General features: G+C 36.1%; 1 protein-coding gene across 1 annotated transcript in view; it reads left to right on the top strand.

Annotated features, from left to right (window-relative positions):
• Positions 1–23,468, top strand: part of ArgRS (arginine--tRNA ligase-like protein) — a 222,651-nt gene that overhangs the window by 52,026 nt on the left and 147,157 nt on the right. Inside the window, exon 3 of the mRNA XM_090395884.1 lies at positions 4,675–4,863. Within this exon, the coding sequence (XP_090252010.1) occupies positions 4,675–4,863 (189 nt within the window). The remainder of the gene's footprint in view (positions 1–4,674; positions 4,864–23,468) is intronic.

Below are 23,468 nucleotides of genomic sequence, written 5' to 3'. Positions count from 1 at the left end.
CTCCAGTATATCAGAATCACAAAGGAAACCACAAGACCAAAACTGCACACAATATTCCAAGTTAGGTCTTATCAAGGCCTTGTAAAGAGGCAAAATAACATCCTTATCTTTATATGTGAATGTTCATTCCAGCATTACAATTATCTTTTGAGTTGTATTTGCAATCTTTGCTACGTGACCTCCGAACTTCAACTTCCTATCTTCTAACACTCCAAAATCCATAGCTTCATCAGTTTCATTAAGCATAATCCCACCAATATAATACAACATGGAATATCTAATCATGCCGAAGTGAATGACTTTACTTTTATTGGCATTGAACTGACATGCATTTTCCCATGCCCACAATTCCAGCTTATTCAAATCATTCTGCAAGTACTGCATATCAGCAGCATTCCTGATTACCTTACCTATCTTTGTATCATCAGCCAATAGCTGTATGTCACTTGTCAAATCCTTCTTAATATTATTAATTATAGATTGAATAACAGTGGACCAACTACTGATCTTTGTGGTACACCACTGGTTACCTTAAATCTTGCGGACTCACATACCCATATACCACTTTTTGATATCTGTCAGTCAGCTGTCCTCTATCTACACTAATATCCTATAATCCAAACCCATTTATGCAAGTCTACCATGCTGTATTCTGCCAAAAGCAAAGCCTTAACAAAATCCAAAGGTATCATGGTGTATCCATTACCCTTGTCTAGATCAATGGTAACATTGTATAGAATGTGAGCAAGTTGCTAAAACTTGACCTTCCCTTAGTAAACCAATGTTGCTCATTGCAAAGTAGAGATTCTCTGTCAACCCATCTGAATGCAAGTCCTAACCAATTTTTCCAAAACTTCACCACCACTCCTGAGATAATAATTGGTCGATAGTTGGATACATAGGTCTTTGCATCACCCTTGTGCAATGGAATTACCATACATTCTTTCCATTCCTGCAGAATCTTGCCTGTTCTGAGACTAATATTAAACAGCCTGGTCAAAGGAATAGCCAGTTCAGTTGAACACTCTTTTAGCACACATGCTGATATCCCACCAGTCCCTATTGCTGAATTCTCAATCGGTTTATGCAACAGCTTTGATACCTCATTCCTCCTGGGTTTCTTCATCCATTGAAGAGGTAGTAGTGAGCTCAACGTCATGTATACAGGTTGATAGCTTTAACAAAGTGGACACTCATTAATTGAACAACCTCATGCCATCTGCATTTATAAGAGTTCTTTCTTTTACATGCAGCATATAGATAGAATTCTTGTGTGTTGTCTTTAGCATGCAGAGCCAGTTTCTTTTCATACTCAGACTTTGCTTTCCATACAACAGTTGTGACTATTCTAGCCTGCTGCTTATAATTTTCATAATGCACATCATCCTTATGCACATGGTATTCCTTCCACATCATCCTTTTCTTACGAATCTTTTACTTAATAAGATTACATATCCATTTGACTCCTACCCTATTTATTCATTGATCTCTTGGGACACACTGATATCGCATCATTTAAGTATTGTTTAAATGCTTCCCGTGCACTGTCGATGTTCTTCCCATCCATCAACTGAACTCAGTATACTCCTCAGTTGATCATAATTTTCTGCTTTGTAGCTCAGCATGTAACCTTTTCTGGATGGAACATTCATAAACTTAGTCACTTCCCAAGTGAGTACTGCATGATCACTGTCACTAACCAGAGGTAGAATAGTTACATCTTTAACTGAAACGCCGTCTGACACTAAAATCAAATCTAACACTCTTTGCCCTCAAGTTCCTTCTGTCACATGCTGCTTGAGGAAGTTGTCCCACAACAGCTCAGTAAATGCATTTTCATTCTTCTCATGAGATTCTACTGCTACCCAATCTATATTTGGATAATTAGTCTCCCATTATAATTACTCTTTTCGTGCTCATCTTTTGAATTTGGTGATGCATTTCTTCATCACTAGCAAATGATCCATCAGGTCTGTAACAACACCCCACTATTTAATTGATCTTATTAGATTCCACCTCACACCAGATGGTTTCAAACTCACTGCCACATGAAATACTATTAGTAGTAGTACTGCAATGACAGGTCTCAACTCTAACTGGATTCAAGTCATCCGATATTATTAGCCACACGCCCCTCCTCTCTATCCTTCCTAAAAATAGTGCATCATTTGCACTTAATACCAGTTAGTATATCTAATTCTGGTATCTAGGTCTCACTGATGCCTACAATCTGAGGTCCCAACATATTGACTAAGGCAACAAACTCTACCCCTTTGTTTCTGATACTCCTAGCATTCGTGTACAAGCATATTAATCTATCTGTATGTTCTTTTGCATACTCTTGTCTGCAGTCTGCATGACACAGTTGGACAACTTGCAGATCTCTATTCTTCTATAGTGCCTTATACATGTATCCATGGATACATTAAACATGTCTTTGCACATGTTTAATGTGTCCATGGATGAACATAAAGTCGAAATCATCCTCTGCTCTTCAACATTTCCACAACAAAGCCCATTCCCATCATTAACACAGTTACATAACATTGTCACTCTTGCACTCACATTCTACACCATTCCTCCCTTTATAATTTGGTTTCCCTGACTCTCTGTGTTAGGTTTCATTCCAGTTATTAGGTTTGCCTAGATTCCTGATACCAAATACATTCAGGTGTAGGCCGTCCCACTTATACAAATCCAATCTTCCCTCAAACTCATTCCACACATCCAAAAACTCGCATCCATTCCTTCTCCACAGCCTGCCATCAAATCGTTTGCCATCATAGTCCTTCTTAATTCATTTTTATCATATTGAGGTGAAATATTGATGATTTTCACTCTCTCGCCTCTTCCAACAACCCTTTCATGTCCTCTTTCCTACTGAATATATCGCTAGTTAAGTCGTTAGTACCTGCTACAATTGCGATTTTGTTTACTTTTCTGTATTTTAATTGCTTTCTTTTTTAATTTTTGTTCCAGGAAAACTCAAAGTTATAACTCGCTCATCAATAGCATATTTTATTATAGAGTCACCATACCAAATAACTTCTTTCTTTTTACCAACAATGTCATATACCTGATTTCCATTACTTCCTGACTTACCTGTTTCTTTGCTTTGTTGTTTCTTATTTTGCTGCTTAATTTTCTCCCTATGCTCATTTAAACGCCTTTCGACTTTTTGAAATTCACACTGCATGATCTGCTTTAATTTTGTGCCTTGCTATTTTGGAGGTTAATTTATTTTCGTTAACCTCCTCCACAACTCCAATAACCTCATTAGCGGGGCTAGCCATCTTGTTCTCGCTGGCAGTGCTCTTTTTACTGTTACTTTTCTTGTGCATTTTTGGCACCATTTTAAATTTATACGTATTGTTGAAATATCTTAATAAAAATATGTTATACTAATATATGTACCCTGAAGCAGACATCATACTCAAAAAGTAGTAATACATAAAAATTTACATTATTACTAACTTTTTTATCAGCAGTTTTTTCCAAATTAATCTTATCTGTCAGGATAAGATTAAGTTGATTTTATATTTCGGTCTTCAATGGCAATTCTAACTGCATCAGTCCATCTAGGTCTTCGTCATCCTTTGGGGATGATGAAAACCTGACAACGAATACCTGTTTTGCTAATCTTTCCTCCCATTCTGTTTAAATGCAACCTGAGATGAGTTCTGCTCATACATCTTTGAATGATAACAGAGTCAAATTATTTTAATATAATTCTATTGATGCCATCTGTCTACTCTTTTAATTTTTCTCAGAATTCTCATATCTATGGTCTCTAGTCTTTATTTCTAACCATCTTTCAGATTCATAAGTTACAGCTGGTTTAAGCACTGTTTTGTATATAGCTAATTTACTGTTTCAACAGATTTCTCTCTTATTTCATATAACATTATTCAGTTGACTCTGTATCATACCATCTTTGCTTATTCTGTTGTCTATTTCCATATTTAATTTGCTATCTTTGCTGAGGATCGTGCCTAAATAGTTATGTTTTATAGGTTCTCCCTTTGGGATGCAGTTGATATTTCATGCCAAATATGTTCAAGCAGTTCCTCAGTTTAATTAAGGAATCTTGCAGGCTTGTATTGGATTTATTTAAGTGTATAACATTATCTGCATAAAGTTAAGAGCGCACACTTTATTTTGGTGTGAGACAAGGGTGACCATTAGACCATTTTTCTGTACCTCCTTCATTTCTAACTTCCAGAAAACTACTCAGATACATCCTATGTATTACTTGACATAATTGTAGCTTTCTGAAAATCCTTTCTCTTGGCACGTTGTCATATTCTTTTTCCTGATCTACAATGCAAATCTCACCTGTTCACACAATTCATATGTAAATTTTTATTAGCTTCCACTTGGATAAAGGATTAAACCAAGAATATAATTTCTTGGCATCTTTAATTTATGGTATTGATGCTTGGATGTCATACAATTTACTATATACAGATTCATTACTTTATTTATTTTAAACAATTAATGAAGAAAACAAAATGCTTCCTCATTACTGTGGTAATCCATGGTTGAGATATAGTAGCTCAGTAACTCATGGTTAAGAAATAATGTGTCGTGATTTAAGTCATGTCTTAAATTAAGATGAATTGAAGAAATATATCCATAGCTTAATTTTTAATGGAATACATTTGATTATAACAGAATATACAAGAGGAACAGTCAAAAAGTTCAGATTACATGGAGAGCCCTCAATCTCGACTGTTGGTTATCTTTACCCAAGCTGTAAAAGCTGCATTTCCAGACATTTGTGATCCACCAGTTGCAGTGCTTCCAACTAATACACCAAAATTTGGAGATTATCAGTGCAATAGTGCCATGCGTCTGGCACAAGTAAGTAAATATTGCAATTGTTTTATTGTTTACTGAAATCTCACAAAAAATGTTCCAAGACTAAATTGAAGAAAATTATTTTAAATATAAAATTGAAAGAAGTAGTTTTTGCGTATATGTTAAAATAGCTATATTATAGTTTGAACATTTGTGTTCAAACTATACAGTTGTGTGTTTGGATGGGATATCAGCTTGCATAATTCGCTAGGAATTGATAGTGTCTTTGGCTAGATTGTTTGAGTCTCAGCTCTAGTATAGTGGAAAGAGGGGAAAATAGTTCCTTTGCATTAAAGGTGGCTTCACGACATAGCACATTATTAACTGATCAACATTTCAGCAGTCAGTTAATTGGAAAGTGACAGCTGAGTTTTATTTTGAGAATGGCTATACAATAATACTGACCTTGCAAAAGCATTTATCAGGATACTACCTAATGACATGGATAAGAGGGTGATTATCAGATAAACATCAGAGAAGAGTTTATGGCATAGAGCAGTGGTGTTCAACCTTTTTTACTACGCGAGCTACTTTTCTATAAAAAGTTATTCGGCGATCTACTCTCTTTTATTTATCACATTTAATTATTTTAATACAGGAGCCTGTGTAGCTCAGTGGATGTGGCGTTTGCACACCACGGCGCTTGGCCGCACGAAGGAAGACTTGGTTTCGAGTCTAGTCGGCGACTAGAGGAAATTTTTCTAAGCCTTTTTTCAACCGGTTCTCCAGTTAGTCGATCTCTGGGCAAGCGGGTTTTTCCTCCCGGAAACTTGGGTTTTTCGTCCTGTAAACTCAAGAAAATCGACTGTAGAACCCACATTATTTCAGACATTAAATATATTGTGTTAGGGACCACAAGATGGCGGCACATTTGAGCCGTCTCTCTTCACTGCGTACCGCTTAATTAGTGATAGCCTTGGGCCATCTATCTCTGATTGGGTACCAGTTGAGATTGAACTGCCCACTCAAGTCTCCAAAAGTTAGACAGGGCTAAATGGCCTCGCCTCCGTATACGGGAATAAAAAGGCATTAGCTGATTTTTTTTTTTTTTTAACAAATATTTTAATACAACCAAACAAAAAAACAAATATCTTCAAATAAAATATTTATTTCTCTATTTTGGAAAACCAAAGTTAGAAAAAACAACAGATTGATTACAAACTCACAAGTTACAGGAAATGCTAGTTGATTAAAAAAAAAAAAAAAAAAAAAAATTAATGTGAAATTTAGAATTGTTTGGACTTCACAATATTTTCATAGTCAAGTTGATATGAAGAAGTGGCTAATCGCAGACAATCATCCAAATGATCATTTGTAATTTGGTTTCTTAATTGATTTTTTAGGAGACCTCCACATAGCCTTTAAAGGAATGCAGAGAACCGAACAGGGCTTCTGACCTAATGTCCAATCCTCACCTTCTCGTGGTGCACCCTGTTGGGTATCTACCTGGATACTGAACGAACGAGGATGGGCTGGCAATTTGGGATTTAGCCGACCAAATTGTATTCTTATTGGCTTAAACCAAAATACAAAATGATGGTACAACATGACAAAATTTCATGCCGGCCGGGGTGTCGCCCGGATAAACAAGACCCCCATTTTTTTCACCAGGGAACCAAGGTGGACAGTGAAAAGTCAGCTACTGGAACGAATCTGAATAAACACCGCAACTCAACATCACCAGAGTTAAAGATCAGTACTATCAACATAAGAAGCCTGAATGGCAAAGAAATGGAGCTAGCTGAGGAATTAGATAAGTACCAGATTGACATAATAGGGGTGACTGAAACAAAAAAGACAAAAACTGGTGAGATCTTTCTGAGCAATAAATACAAAATGTTATATTCAGGCAATAACAATCAAGGAAAAGAAGGAGTAGCCATAGTATTCAACACTAAATACGAGGCTAATCTTCTTGAATGACAGGCATCTCAAGTAGAGTGATGTGGGCAAATATCAGAATGGGGAACTGGACAATGAGACTTATTTGTGCCTATGGTCCCACAAATCTTCTACTTTAGTAGAACCATAGGTTCTACTAAAGTAGAAGTGGAGGAATTTGTTGAGGATTTAGAGAAAGCATCTGACACAATGAAAAAGGAAAAGCTGGTCCTTGTTGGGGATCTAAATAGCAGAGTAGGAAATGATTGTCAGACATACAAAAATATATTGGAAAATTTGGAGAAAAGAGCAAAGCTAATAATAATGGCAAATAATTGTTGGATTTCTGCTCAGGACATGGACTGGTTATTATTAATACCATGTTCCAACATAAAAATGTCCACAGTTCACATGGAGAGAAGAGGCAAGAAATAAGAAAAGTCTCATTGACTGTGTTATTGTTGATAGTGATGTTTTCTCCCTTATGCAGGACACCAGGGTGTACGGAGGATTTGAAATTGGAAGTGATCACTATTTATTCTTGAGCAGGATAAAATTGAATTTCATATTGAAAAGAATAACACGTGAGAAAGTTTTAAAGCGAATTAAAGTTGAGCAGCTCTCAGATGTGAACTGTAGACTAAAATACACAAAGATTACTGAAGAAAAAATGAAAGAGTTTGAGAACAGGAACCAAACTTTAGAGATTCAGTGGCAAGCCTTGAAGAAAACCTTGATTGATTCAGCCAGAGACAACCTCACCACAGCCAGAGAGGCATGTGGTGAGATTGTCTGCAAGAATAGAAAAATCAGAACTCCATAGTGGACACAGGAAGTTAAAGAGGCAGTGAAGGAAAATAAGAAAGCATACCAAAAGTTCCTGGAAAATAAGTCAGCTTGTGCTCTTAGAGAATAAAGACACAAATGTAAGAAAGCGAAACACTGTGTAAAATTAGCTAAACAAAAGTCATGGAGGACTTTGGCAAGAACATAGAAAATAAATATCAATAAGGTGGCAAAATATTTTGGAGGTTGTTTAAGAAGCTAAGAAATGGAGGAAAGAGTACTGTAAAAGGAGTTAGAGATGATAAAGGTTACATGAAAACAGGAGAAAATGATATCCTTGAAGTATGCAATAATTACTTCGAGAAATTGCTAAATGAAACAAGCAGTGATAGCACAGTGGTAAAAAAAAACACTCAACAGGCATATAGTCTGGAATATATATCCATACTTGAAGTAGAAAAAGCCATCAAAGGCTTAAAATTTGGCAAGGCAGCAGGAATAGATGATATTCGACAAGAAATGCTGCAGTATGGTGGTATAAAAGTCTTGCAGTGACTGCACTGCATAGTTCAGAAGGCCTAGCCAGAGGGACGAATTCCCAATGATTGGAGTAGAGCTCTCATAGTACCCATATATAAAAAGGGAAATAAAACTGAATGTGAGAATTACAGAGGTATTTCCCTACTGAGTGTTCCTGGTAAGATACATGCAAGTATATTGAGAAACAGTTGAGGAGAATTGTAGAAGAAAAGCTTGGTGAAGAACAAGCTGGATTCCAGCCAAATAGAGGCTGTCAGGATCAGATCTTCACTTTACGACAAACAGTGGAGAAATAATGGGAATATAACAAAGATCTCTATTTGAGTTTTGTAGATCGAAAAGGCATATGGTAAGGTGCCAAGAGAGAAGCTATTCAATACGCTACAGTTATATGGTGTCAATGGGGCATTATATCAAGCAATATTTAGTCTTTTATTTATTTGAGTTGTAAGTCAGCAATTAGAATTGATGGAAGTACAGGAAGATGGTTTAATGTTAAATCTGGTGTGAGACAAGGATGTACATTATCCCCTCTTTTATTCATTATCTATATGGATCACATTATGAAGGAAAGTGGTATTAAACATGATATCAAAATTGGAGATGTTAATATCAGCTCTTTGCTTTATGCGGCGATGTTATACTTATCAATAAATCCGCTACAAGTCTGCAAGATTCCTTGACTAAATTGAATAACTGTTGTAATAGATATGGTATGAATGTCAGCAATAAAAAGAAAAAGACAATGAAAATAGGCAGAATCTTTGAAAATGTCAACTGCATTGTGAACGGAGAACCTGTGGAACAAGTAAAACATTTCACCTGCTTAGGCACGATTTTTAGTGAAGATGGTAAATTAAATATGGAAATAGACAACAGAATCAATAAAGCTGATATGGTAGGAAGTCAATTGAATAAATTCATATGGAATAAGAGAGAAATTAGTCAGAACATTAAATTAGCTGTATACAAGACAGTGTTCAAACCAGTTTTAACTTATGGATCTGAGAGCTGGTTCAGATGTAAAACACTCGACGAAAGACTAGAGACCACAGATATGAGAATCCTGAGAAAGATTAGAGGTGTGAACAGATGGCATCAATGGCAATATATTAAAAACGAGGATATTAGGAAAGAACTTGACATTGTCAGCATCCAGGAATGTGTTAGCAGAGGCTAATCTCAGGTGGTATGGTCATTTAAACAGAATGGGTGCAGAAAGATTGGCAAAACAGGTGTTCTCTGCCAGGTTTGCAGGAAAACGACCCAGGGGAAGACCAAGATATAGGTGGATTAATACGGTACAAAGTGCCTTAGACAACAGAAATATAAAATATGATAATATTGGAATCTTGACAAGTAACAGACTTATCTGGAGGAAAATTGTAGATAGGAAGTTAGTAATGATGTAAATTTTTCATGTAGTACTATCATATCCTGTACACCCCTTGAGGGTACATGGCAGGAATTTGATGATGAATTGATTTTTTATGACGGTCATATTTGAAAAAGCGGATTCTGACAAGTATGTCGATCCGAAACATGACAGAATTTTTTGCGCAATATCAGTTAATATTGGGAATTTTTCATGTGCATACTTCCAGATGACTTCATTGTTTATTGATTTTAAATGTAAACTATTCTGAATGTTTATTATCTCAAGTTCTATTTCAGCTTGATTTATATCATCAAACAGCCCACTAATTTTATTTGAAATTTCTGTGATGTTCAAGTTTTCTTGAAATGGATTATTGATAAAAGATAATAATTTTAGTTTTATTAAAATCTTTAAATCTTGAATTTATTTCTTCCTCAACTAATTCTATTTCACGAATAAATTCTTTTAAATCATAGCGAAGCATTTCTTGATTTTGTTCAAAAAATTTTAATAAATATGGGAGATATCTAAATTTGCAGTCATTTATATTTTTCTTTAATTAAAGTAAGTATTGTTGGAAAGTTTTTATTGAACTTAACATGTTAACTAAATTTTTATCTCTACCTTATAACTCTAAATTTAAATTGCTTAATTTCGTACAGAAATCTACTAAAAATGATAAGTGTAACAACCATCTTTTATCACTCAATTGTAGATAAATATCTCCTTTTTCATCAAGAAAAATTTTAAAGCGTTAATTATACAAGAAATATTTCTAAAAATTGACTTCTGCTGAGCCAGCGAACATTATTGTACAACAGAAGTTCCCTATCATCATCTGCCTGTAATTTAAATAACCATTGTTGCAGGGCTTTTCTTCGAACAGAATTTACAATTTTAAATGTAATATCCAAAACATCTTTTGTGTTTAATCTTTTACTACACAGTACTTGTTGGTGAATAATACAGTGGTACGTTAAAAAGTCTGGATATTTGTCATCATTTTTACATAATGAATTGAAGCCTGATTTATTAACTATCATTGCAGGAGCACAATCATTAGTAATAGACACAAGTTTAAAAAGCGGAAGTTTGTGTTGTTTCACAAATTCATCAAATGCCGAAAAAATGTCTTCTCCCCTAGTCCTTCCCAATAATGGTATAATTTTCAAAAGTTCTTCTTTACTTGAATAATCTTGAAATACCATCCGAATAAATCCCATTAACTGAGCAATATCAGTGATGTCGTTTGATTCATCAAATTGTAATGAATACACAACACACTGGTGAATGTCTGACATTAACCTGGCCTGGAAACTTTTCTCCGGCAATTGGAACTCTTCCTTTCGTCAATATGAAACCTTGTCCGTGGCCTAGAAGTAGTCTCTCTCTAGCGATGTCTCGAACAGAGAAGCTCCTTTCTGGAAGCAGAAAACTCCTCTCCCAAGCAATCTCTCTGACGGCAACTCTGGACCGGGCGGCCTCCTCTCTGACAGCAATTCTGGAACCTGGATCCCTTCTGCTTTCTTCAGTCCCTTTTTATTAGGCCTCCTCTGAGACCTTGCATGAAGTTTGGCAATCCCCAAAGAATCGATATGAGTCTTTCATCTTAAGTTTCAAGTTCGGCACGCCTTTTGTTCTCCTCCGCTTTCTTTTGATTGTAAGTTGCCTGCCATTGGAAAGTCGTTTGAACTTTTTCTGACTGACTTCAGAGATGTTTACACTTAGAGCCTGCAAGCCTTTCTCATACATACAAGTTTCAATAACAATCTTTCTAATGCTGCCATGTACAGCTTCGGTGACAAAAACATTGCCTTTGTTTTTAACACTCGAACATATTCTCATTAAAGCAATATATACAGTTAGCTTCAAAAGAGTTATTTACAAAAACATCTAATACAAACTATACCGAGACAAACAAAGTTTATTTTTTTACAATATTCACATGGGACTTAACCTAAGTAAAAAATCGATGTAATGTGCTTTGGAATATTTAATATTTAAGCTACAGTCAAGTTTTTACACTTTGCTTATAATCGTATTCCCTCAGCTCGCTGTTTGACTTCCACTAATCCAAATTAATTCATTTACCAGGACTTATAAGAAAATGACTGATTTGACAATTTTAATAAAAAATAAATAAACAATAGCAATACACTTAAAGCGAATTAAAAATAATACAAAATAATTATAAATAAAATATTATGTTTTCAGTTTTAATTAAATTTGTAAGTAAGGAGGAATACACAAGAGATCGACCAAAAATTGCTCCGCGATCGTCAGGTTGAACACCCCTGGCATAGAGTTTAGCAGAAAGTGCATAACTAGTGGTGTGTCACAGGGCATTGTACTTAGGCCACTGCTGTTTAATGTGTACATTAGTGATATAGGAAATGATGTGAGGGGAAAATAGTCAGTTGTTTACTGATGATGTAAAACTGAGTAGAGCAATAGTTAAATAAGGAAGATGCAGAGATCTTGCAGGAGGAGGATTTATATAGACTGACAATAAGGGCAAAGAAGAATGGCTGTCAGTTTAATGTAACAGTGCATGAAGTTATGCATTTTGGGACGAAAATATTGCAAGTTATGTCTGCATTGATGGATGCAGGCTGCAAGAAATTAATAAGGAGCATTGATAGACTCTGAGTTGAAATTCAGAGGTCATATTGCAAAAATGGCTAAAATAGCTCTTATGTTTACTTAGTTATTAAAGACTACACTGACAAAAGGTGATAAAGAGGTTATTATACCTCTTTATGTCCTCACGATTAGCCTAGTGGCTATGCACTTCGCAACCATATGCCTGGGGAAGGAATGTCCTAGGTTCGATTCCCGTCGACAACGTGAGGAGCTCAAGGATCTTCCTCAGCCATAGCCAAGTTAGCCGGTATTGGGCATGGACAGCAGGGTTTTTCATCCCACAAGCAGGCAAACTGGCCCCTTGAACACACAGGCTACAGTCAGAAATACATACTTAATCCCTCATTAGGAGGGCTGAACCAATCCTTGGGGGGGGGGGGTTTCGAGGAATGAGGAGAACCCCACATGAATAAATAAATCTCCATTGAAGAGTGGTGAGTCATTGGAAGGGGAAACCAGAGTCAGTTGTGAGTGTGCTTTGTAGGTGAATAAGTTCAAAGCAAAATATGACAAGTATTGTGCAGATATTGATGGTTAGTGCTCATGCTGTGGACCTACCATGATGAGGTTATGGACTCAATAAAGGTACCCATATATATGAATAATAATGAAGATTCCAGCAATATATTGTTTTACTATATTATGCAGTGTGCACCATCATATTTCTCAAGACCATTTTTTGTATTAATAACTTGCATTTTCACATCAAAAATGCATCTCTTGAACAGTTAGTTTAAGAGTAATATCCTGATTTTGAAATGAAAGAAGCATTAGTGATCACACTGGAAGACCAAATATGAGGTATACACATGAAAATATTGCACTTGGGTATAACCAGATCAACACAACATCAAATTCTCAAGAAAGATTTGAAATTGTTTTCACACAAAATGCAATTAGAACATGGACTGAGGGTAACAGACAAGCCAAATCAGTTAGAAGCTGTGTGTTTTTTGCTTGAACTTTTTTAAACCAAAATGGAGAAATGTAGCTGAAAATTTTCTCATGATTGGTGAAGCTTATTTCCACTTAAACAGTTTTGTCAGTAAGAATATTAATGGCAATGCAGTAGATGTCACTGATGAATAATTAAAAAAAAAAACTTTATTTTATTTTATTTTTTTTTACCACAAACTAAGCAACTTTAGTGAGATGAATTTCATTGCTTGTTGTCAGATGCCACCCTGTTTATTGCTGGTGGTATTGAATGGTTTGAAAAAGTTTCATGTTTAGTCTGCAGACTTTGGTTTCCAGATTATGTAAAAGAAAAAAATGTATATAAAATTAAAACAAAAACTGCATCATGGCTTGTATGTGGTTGTTTCAGTAAGGCGGAGCCATACTGAAACTAGCTCACCTGTGAGTGAAACTGGTGCTTTAAAGTCACTCTTCCTACATCAATCAATTTCACATTTTGCCATTATCAGTTGGCCTGCACAGCCACCTTCTGATGCTTCAGATTTTTTATGGAGATATATAAAAGAAAGAGCAATGTTAATAAGTCTCAAATACTATTTGACCATAACATCAGAGAAGAGACTGAAGTATTACTGGTAGTAGATTTTTATGACAGTGATGGAAAATTTTATGCAAAAATTAGAGTTTTTTGAAGCTGCTATTGTGTGGGTGGGTTGGGATAGAGATGGGCATTTAGAAGACATTTAAAATAAAAGTAATGTAATAATAAAATTCTATTAAAATGAATACATTTTGTAGTGACTCCATTACCATATACAAACTTAATGAGAACGTCTGTGATTTGCTATCTTTTATTTTTCTGTTAAGGACTATGATAGCAAATGATTTAATACATAGCTGTGTAGAAGAAATGGATGCGACTTTTTTGCATATGTGGAGTGAGTTTGATGATAGAAAATCCTTGTATGAGAGGGAAGTCATATTTGAATGGATTTGATATCATGAACCTGGAGAAAATATTTATTAGGGTTAAGCCCTAATGCAAAGAGTTGGGAAAACTAGGTTATTATTATTATTATTATTATTATTACATAACACCTCCAGGGAGTCATCTAGGGAGGGCACCTACTCCACCACTCCACCAACCGCAACTACCTTCATATCTACACCAACACTATCTACTGCCGACCACCACTAGTATTTTCACAGACAATCACAAACATCTATGCCTACGGCGGGATTTGAACGCGCAGCCTTTTGGATGGAGAGTGGATATGCTAATTACTCGGCCAACCAGGCTGGTCTTATCAAGGGAAGAACAGTGATAATGTATGTATAAGTGCAGATAGGATATATGAAACTTGATAAAGATGTCTGAGCACAGTTAAAGGGGCAGATCTGTATGCATTGGTTTCAGACTTTTGGATCGGGGAGGAACAGGCAAGAGAAGGCTACCTAGCTAGGACAAGCAGAGTGCAGATGTAAGTATACAAAATAGCTAGGTGGTGTTTTTTATATCTATACACAAATGCCAGGAGCATCAGTAACAAACAGGTTGTTTGTTGCCTTGGTGGATATGTTGTGGCCTAAGATTGTTTGCATTAGTGAAATCGAACTCTCGGAGTCTGATGTAGCAACAGGAATCAAGGATATAGTATTTTTAAGGAGAGGAGAGAATAGATAGTGGGGGGAGGGAGGCTACTAATTATAGCAGATGATTTGAGTCCACATAGATAGAAACTTATGAAAGCAATAATAGTATTTATAGTCCATGTGGCAGAAAATTTGGGCTATTTGGTATGAAGTGGGTACAAAGGATGAAATATTGTGGGGTTTTTACTAGGAATAGTGAAATGCATTACCAGTTATCCTGATGGGTATTAAATGAGTAATCATTATGGGTGACTTTAATTATCCAAACATTGATTGCATAACAGAGAAAAATGATAGTAAGAATGATGGAGAATTTATTAGTTGTTGCAAGACAACTTTCCAAAGCAGCTTGTGAAAGGAGCTCTAGGTCTTTAGGTCCTTAGCAGCATGATGACTGTCAACAAATAAATGGTGGCAAAGCAGTCACATTCTTAATCATACCACCAGAAGGAATCTCAGTTAAGAATATGACTGCTTTGCCACCATTTGTTGACAGTCATCATACCATGCTGATGGGAAGTAGCGAAGTATATGGATATTCCAGTTAGGAAAAGTTACATGCTGAAAATTATGAAAAGTTTAAGAGAATACTATGTTCAGTCCCATGGTATCAATTACTGATTGGGAAGGATATTAGCAGTAGAGAGGAAGGTTTGAAAAGTTGTTTAAATAATGGTATCTGAATGCGTCTCAAGAGTTCAGTGTGAAGCCTTATCAAGCAAGATATCAATACGACGATGATGATGTGAAAGGAATATCCTGAGAATGAGGATGGCAGAAATTATGAAATATATAAAGCACAGGCCAAACAAGTTATGAGTATTAAATGGAAGGTAAAGTCAGAGTATGAAGAGAAATTGGTTTTGCAGACTAAAAGCAACCACAAAGAATTTTATTGTTATGCTGCAAGTAAAAGAAAAAAATCAATCCAGAAGGATAGCTTTAATGAATATGATTAGTACACTTATATTAGAAGTCGATGCAAATTGTTCAAATAATGAGTGCACACTTTGTTAAGATTTATCAATCTGTGTACAACATGGCACACAGTGCTACCACTATATTGTGTAAAGAGATAGAGGTGCATGAGAAGATAGTTCTAGAACTTGCATAACATCATCAAATTCCTGATACATACCTTCAAGGGGTTTATATGGAATACTCTGATGGTACTATATGAAAAGTTTATATTATTACTAACTTCCTATTGGTAATTTTCCTTAAAATTTGTCTGTTATCTGCTATTATCAGTTCTTATATTTTGGTCTTCTATGGGACTCACTTCTAACTGCATCAAACACCTGTTTTCTCATTGTTCCTCTCGCGTTCTCTTTATGTGACCTCACAATGTGTGATTAGCTCTGCTCATGCATTCCTGAATGCTAACAATATCAGATTTCTTCAGTTTTAATGTGATTCTGCCATTGATATCATCTGTTCATTCCCCTAATTTTTCTTAGACCTCTCATATCTTTGGTTTTCAGTCTTTGATCAACTGTTTTCCTTCTAACTCAACCTTTCAATCCTTAATTGAAAAGTGACTTGAACCTTGTATACTGTTAGTATTCTGGCTAATTCCTCTCTTATCCCATATAAATTTATTCAGTTGATTCTTCAATTTACCAGCTTTTCCAATTTTGTCATTTATTTTCATTAATTTGTCATCTTCACAAAAATTGTGCCTAAGTAGCTGAGTTCTTGCACTTGCATAACCCTGATAAGAATTTGGCAATCAGGACAGATAGGATATCACATTTCTTTTCTTCCATCCTGATGACAAGCTATACTTTCCAAGGAGCAGCATGGGTTTATTAAAGGAAGGTCATGCTTGTGTAGTTTGCTCATATTTTAATAATAAAATTATGGCATAGCTGAATAAAGGGAATGGATACTATGATACTATTGGACTTTGCTAAGGCATTTGATAGGATGCCACATGAAAGGCTGTTGCAGAAATTGAGGGGTATAGAATTGGAATATAAGCTACCACCTATTTGATAAATAGGTGGCTGATAGGTATCAGAAAGTGGTACCTACCACTTTCTTACCAAGTCTAGCCATAAATACTATTACAATTTGAACAGTGCATAAACCTTTAATCTATCATTGAATCATTTACAGCTTTAACCACATATAGCAGCACTCATTGTTCGAAATATCCCCCTTTTGCCTTCACACATGCCCAAAATCTGAGGCAAAAATATAATGTAGCAGTGGAAATATGACAGAGCAGTGCCAGCATTTCCAATGAAAATGCTGCCACTGCTTACTCCAAATCAATGCTGGGGTGTTGTTTCTTGGAGGCTACTCTCTCTCAAGCTCCGACCCACAATTTGAATTCCATGGATTCAGTTCTGGACTTTCAGACAGCCAATCAGATGACGATATGTGGTCAGGCACATTCGCCTCCAACCACTTGATATCATCCTTGCAGTGGCTGAGTACTGTTCCATACCACAGGTTCCAGCACAGCATCTTAATGTGGAGGTTTTTTGACCCCTTTCTCACAGAAATGCAACTTGGATACTCTCCCCCAATAAATCATCCCCACCAAACCATCACTGCCACAGGGTGATGAGCTGTCTGAATCCTAATTGCTATGGTTAAATGGCTCTTCAATGGTAAAAATCTTCTCATTTTTGAAGGGCTCTGTGTCTGTTGTTCATATACCACAGGAGAAGTGTCTTTGATTTTATCACCCTCTGCTACATAAGTTGTGATGTTAGGAAGTGTCCAGTAGAACAATGATAGACTCTCATCCTCAGGTCATCAGTTAGTACATGTGACATTGTTCTCTGAAATGTTTATCTCTCACTACATCACTTCTGCCATAATCACAGGATTACTGTGGAGGTGTGCCTTCAGTCCTCACAAGCTATGTTGTCTTAATGCAGCATAGTCGACCTCTTCTTTGGTGGTCAGATACATCTTCTGTATCATTATAATGGTTTATAGTCCAGTAGACAAACAATCTACTGAGAATGTTTTTAGCATGTTTAAAACAACTGGTGGCTGCAGGGGGATTCTATGGTTCTCATAATCTACCCATTGCATGTTAACCACACATCTAGACAACTCTTTACTGATAAATGCGTGAATGTTGGCTCCATACAGCCAACATTTGCGCGTTTATCAGTAGAGGCGTTTATCAGTAGAATTGTATGAGCCCAATTCCATTAGTGGGCTAATGGAATTGGGCTCATACAATTCTGTAGGCAGCATGGGGGGGGGGGATAGGGGTAAAGTTGTAACAGTATTTATGGCAAGACTGTGTATATTGATGGTGAATCTGTCAGATTTAGTGGCATACTCCAGGGACCATACATTTATACATCGATGATATTGAGAAGGACCTGATAGATGTTCAAATTGTTTGCTTGCTGATGATTTAAAGATGTGCAGGACATTCGGGGATGCTACTGATATGATGCACTTAAAGAATGTCTTGAATAGGCTGGAACTGTGGGCAAATGTAAATAGCTATCAATTTAATGTTATCAAGTATAAAGTTATGCACTTTGGCATAATAAAATTTCCAGTGGCAAAATACATTGATGAGATTTTGCTAGAAGAAAATGATGAGGCTAAGGAACTTGGAGTTATGGTGGATAGGAAGTTGAAATTACAAATACAACTCAGAGAATAATTGCAGTGCTGACATGGATTCCTTATACATATATTGACATGTATATGCAAAGAAACAATTTTGCCTCTTTACAAGACCTTGATTTGACCACACCTGGACTGCCATGCGCCAGTTTGGTCTCGTGGGTTCCTAGGTGATGAAGAGTCTGTGGAGTGGGTGCAAAGAAGAGTTGCAGACTATTTTGAGATTATGGAATATAGATTATAAGCAACAATTGAGAGCATGTGGACTGCAGACACTGTTAAATGAGTGAAAGTGGGATGATATAAAAGCCTATAAACTTCTGAAAGGATGTTTTAGGATATCAGTTGATAAAATTTTTCATTATGTATAAGGTGGAGCAGGCAGGGTATGGCATACATGGAAATTGAGTTTGTTTGCTGTTAAAAAAAGGTGTGAGAACCACATTTTCCTTTCATAGAACAGCGAGTGAGCAGAACAGTTTTTGGATGATGTATGGTCTCCTTTGATGAGTCCTTGATGCTCTATGATAGTAATAATTATTACTACTATGATCCCATTTGAAAGTTAACAAAAGCAAGACATATTTTGAAATTTTGAGACATATAATCCATTTTATAGATTGTAAAAGTAACGAAAAAATATATATATTGTCATCAGCTGTTCTTGACTCCAAAAATTATTGTAGCAGTATTAATAAAGAGCACTTATTTTAATTTTTTTTTTTTCTGGTTCGAAAGAATTTATGTTTCAGGGATCCCATAAATTTAAATTTTTCTTTGTTGAATGTTTGTTGTCACTCTTATAATGCATAATAATCTTACCACCCACCAAGCACAGAAAGAAATAGATGCATGTGAAACACATTGACTTTACATGCTCTTGTTTTTCATTGTATACTAAGAGTATTTGAAGAGAGGTCTTTTTTTTTGTGGGGGGGGGGGTATAGATATCTGGTGTGTGTAGATATCCATAGGATTGATTTGTAAAGAACCCAGCCATTACATTATGCTAAATTCTGATATGACGGAAACTTCAAGGAAGCAGGTGAGGCCTTTATCAATTTTTACAACCTTAGTAAACATAATGACCTCAATTTCAAGGAATTAGTCAGCTATCTGACTTGAACCTCCACCACTTATATCATATATATTACCAGACTTCTACCAGCATAATGTTGACTCTAGAAATGTCCATGATATTTATAAAGGTGTACTATTCTGCCAATTTCATCTTCTTCGATTATATATGCTTCATGTAGTGATTAGTTTGAGAAATGCTTTATTCTAACAGTTTAAAGCTCTGTTTGTTGAAGACAAATTGCAAACATGTATACTACCAAATTCTCAATTTATCACCAAGTTCCTCATTATCCTTTGTCAATCTGTGACTGGAGATTTCAACATTAGTTATGAATAGGTCCAGTTTTTTTTTTTTTTTTTTTTTAAGAGCATATTTAGCTTAATTTTTTTCTTCTTTTGTTTATTATGTGTCCCCCCCCCCACACACAAATTATTCTATCAGTAATACAGTACATACAAGGATGGTCTGAAAAGTTATCTCTAGAGTTAAATTATGTTATCTCTAGAGTGAAACGTGGAGCAGATCATGTTGCAATATGCTCAACAATAAAATGATAACTGACCTCCGAATGATTAATCTCGTTTAAAATCTGGCAGTACACTTATCTTTAAGACAATTTAAGACATTTCTAGTTAAGAAATTAAACTGCTAGGTGATAAGTGTATAAATGCTATACGGTGCATTGTTACTTTTAAACACATTTAGGATGTAAATTAAGGCTAATTTACATTTAGGATCATAAACTATATGAGAGTGGTCTGAAAAGTTCTCGGCCTCGACCTGTAGATGGTAACACTATCAGCAAGATTTTTTTTTCTAAGTTGGTACATCTGTCATGAGCATTCATGTGATATAAATTATTCTATTAAGTAGTTTGTTATTTGTATCCCTTGAAATGGATAAAATGGATTGTTGTGCAGTTATAAAATTCTTTGTAAAAGAAGGTTTAACTCCAAAAGAAATTCATTCGAAGTGCATAAAAAGTTTATGGGCACTCTTCTCCTTCGTTTTTGACAATTAAGAAATGGGCTGCCGAGTTTAAACATGGCTGTACCAGCTTTGAAGATGCTCCACGTCCTTTTGGACGTGGAGGACGTCCAAAAAGTGTAACAAGACCCAGAATCATTGATCAAGTGCACGATATGTTATTGGATGACCAGCGAATCATAGTGCATGAAATTGCTGGGACTATAGGCATTTCAAAAGAGTGTGTAGGACATATTTTGCATGAAAAATTGCAAATGAAAAGCTTTGTGGAAGATGAGTGCCACGCTTGCTCACAGCACATCAAAAACGCATTTGCATGAAAATCTCAGGACACTGCTTGGAGCGTTTACACAGAATAAAACTGATTTTGTGCATCAATTTATTACTATAGATGAGATTTGGATATTCACCATTACACACCAGAATCCAAACAGCAGTCAAGGCAGTGGACAGAAGCCGGTTGTTCAGTGCCAAAGAAGACAAAGTGGGTTCCATCAGCAGGAAAGATGATGGCATTGGTTTTTTTTTTGGATGCTAAAAGCATTTTGTTTATTAATTATCTTGAAAAGGGTAAAACAATAACCAGGGAATGTTATTCCAATCTTTTAACCAGACTAGACAAAAAAAAAAATGCATGAGAAAGGACCCAGTTTGCAGAAGAAAAAAATCATCTTTCATCAGGACAATGTACCTACCCACAAAGATGTTTTGGCAATGGGAAAATTAAGGGATCTGCACTATGAATTGTTGGAACATCCACCCTATTCCCCAGATTTGGCTCCTTCTGACTTCTATCTCTTTTCAAAACAAAACTCTTCCTCACTGGTCAGCATTTTCTTCGAATCAAGAGGTGATTGCAGCTGTAGAAGGGTATTTTGCAGATCTTATGGGGACTACGGGGGGCAGGATAATGGCACTGGAGCATCGCTGGAATAAATGTATTAAGCTTAAAGGAGATTATTTTGAAAAATAAAGGCATATACTGCCATTTTTTAGACTTAGCGAGGGCATTTGACAGGGTGCCACATGATAAGCTGATATTTAAGTTGCAACACATGAGTCTGGATTCAGATTGGTCAACTGGATTTAGGATTGGCTGTCCGATAGGTATCAGAGAGTTGTGTGGTGGGGCAGTTCCAAGGAGGCAGAGGGTTACAAGTGGGGTTCCACAGGGCTCAGTACTGGGACCTATATTGTTTAACCTTTATATCAGTGACATTGCCAGTGGATTGCAAGGGGATATTCAGTTGTTTGCGGATGATGCGAAGCTGGGAAGGATTATTAGTAATAGTGCAGATGTGGTAGCCCTACCAGAGGATTTGAATAAGCTAGATAGATGGGCAAATGAATGGGGGTGTCGGTTTAATGCTGCAAAATGTAAGGTCTCAAGGTTTGGGAAACATCGATGGGATGCTGCATACTCTATGGGAGGAGTTATACTGGAGGAAGTAGGGGAGACAAGAGATCTGGGGTTGATGATCGATAGAAACCTGAAATTTAGGCGACATATTGCAAAGGTGGTGAAGGTAGCACAGAGGATTGCTGCAATAATGAGGACACTGACCGTGCAGAGATAAAAGGGTTATCATTCCATTGTATAAGACTCTGATCAGACCACACTTAGACTATTGTTCTCAGATTTGGTCCCCGGGATTTGAAGGGGATATATTAACTGTGGAAAGGGTACAAAAGGCGGATAACAAAGATAGTTTCAGGACTGACTGTACAATGTTAGTTATGAGGATCAGCTGAGAGAATGTGGACTGCAGAGTTTGGTGGATAGAAGAAGGAGAGGTGATATGATTGAGACTTTTAAACTGTTAAAATGTGGTTACAGGGTTGACATTGGGGAATTCATTCATATATTTGAACAGAGGGAAGGAGTGATGACAAGAGGCCATCCCTGGAAGTTAAGAAAGGAAACCATGAGCAAGAGGGTGAGGAGTGGTTTCTTTTCATGGAGGGTGGTTGAACCATGGAATGCATTGCCTGATGGAGTGGTGAGAGTGAGAACGGTCAATGAGTTTAAGGAGTGGTATGATTGGCTTTGTGTTTCTTGGGGGGAGGGACCTCCCCTCGATAAGTCTTGATAGACTGTGTTTCTTAGGAAGGACCTCCCACGATGAGTCTTTTGACTCCATGGAGGCCTGTTTAATAATATCTCATTAGTATAGGTTCACATATTCCTTACACCTTTTAATAATTTACATTTATCAACCAAATATGGATCTACCTTTATTTATTGGTTTTTAATATATCCTGAAAAAAAAAACATTTCCCCATTCCCCTTGACAGTTTTGGTTTTGATGGGACCACACATCACAATTTTTGGTGCCTGTTCAAGATATATAACTAGAAAGCCTGAGATAATTTGTTCCTGCCAGTTGCAAACTTGTTAAACAATCTTCTAAATATAGTTACTCTCAGTGGACAAGTTCTGACCAAAGCTCTATTGGTACAGTGCTATACTAAAAGAAATTTAATATAGTGATCTATTCCTCTGTCTCCCACCCTTTCTCTGAATTACTCAAGCCACAGTTAATGATCTTCTGGTAAATTTCTTAATATTTCTTATGTAGTTAATTTAATTGGATTAAATTGGAGAGAAAGAGGAAACAATGAACGCTTGTGGGAAATAAAAGAGAACTTTCATAAAAGGAAAGATGAAATTCTGAATAATTTACATTCTTAGAAAGGATGTTTAAGATTAATCGGAAGACATTATGACTGAAGAGGAAAGCTGGAAATAGGATGGCCTGCAAGAGAGACCTCTCCATAGCAACAGGAAGAGTATTGATGATGAGTAATTGAATCCATTACACAATACAGATTTCAAACAGGAGAATAACTCATAATAATGTTTTATGATATAAACAACACTAGGAGAGGGTGGGAGGGAGGATTATTAAACTCACCAATATTTCACTGGTTTTCTAGCCAGCATCATCAGAGCTGGTTAAAAAATTGTTCCTTACACAATTATAACTGTGATAGGCACACAGTACTATCATTTTAAGAACTGATAATCCGACTTCTCTAAATTAGCTTTGTGGTTATCCAACCCATAGAGGAAGTCATGTAAGGACATTACTTCTGTTCTCAGTTACAATTTAAATTGTTTTCCTCAATTAC

The sequence above is a fragment of the Typopeltis vanoorti genome, chromosome 7 (genome assembly GCF_054136105.1).
Source record: "Typopeltis vanoorti isolate ZY-2024b chromosome 7, IOZ_Tvanoo_1.0, whole genome shotgun sequence".
NCBI lineage: Eukaryota > Metazoa > Arthropoda > Arachnida > Uropygi > Thelyphonidae > Typopeltis > Typopeltis vanoorti.
The sequence above is the reverse complement of the archived record's forward strand: the minus strand, read 5'-3'. Positions and strand labels throughout refer to the sequence as shown.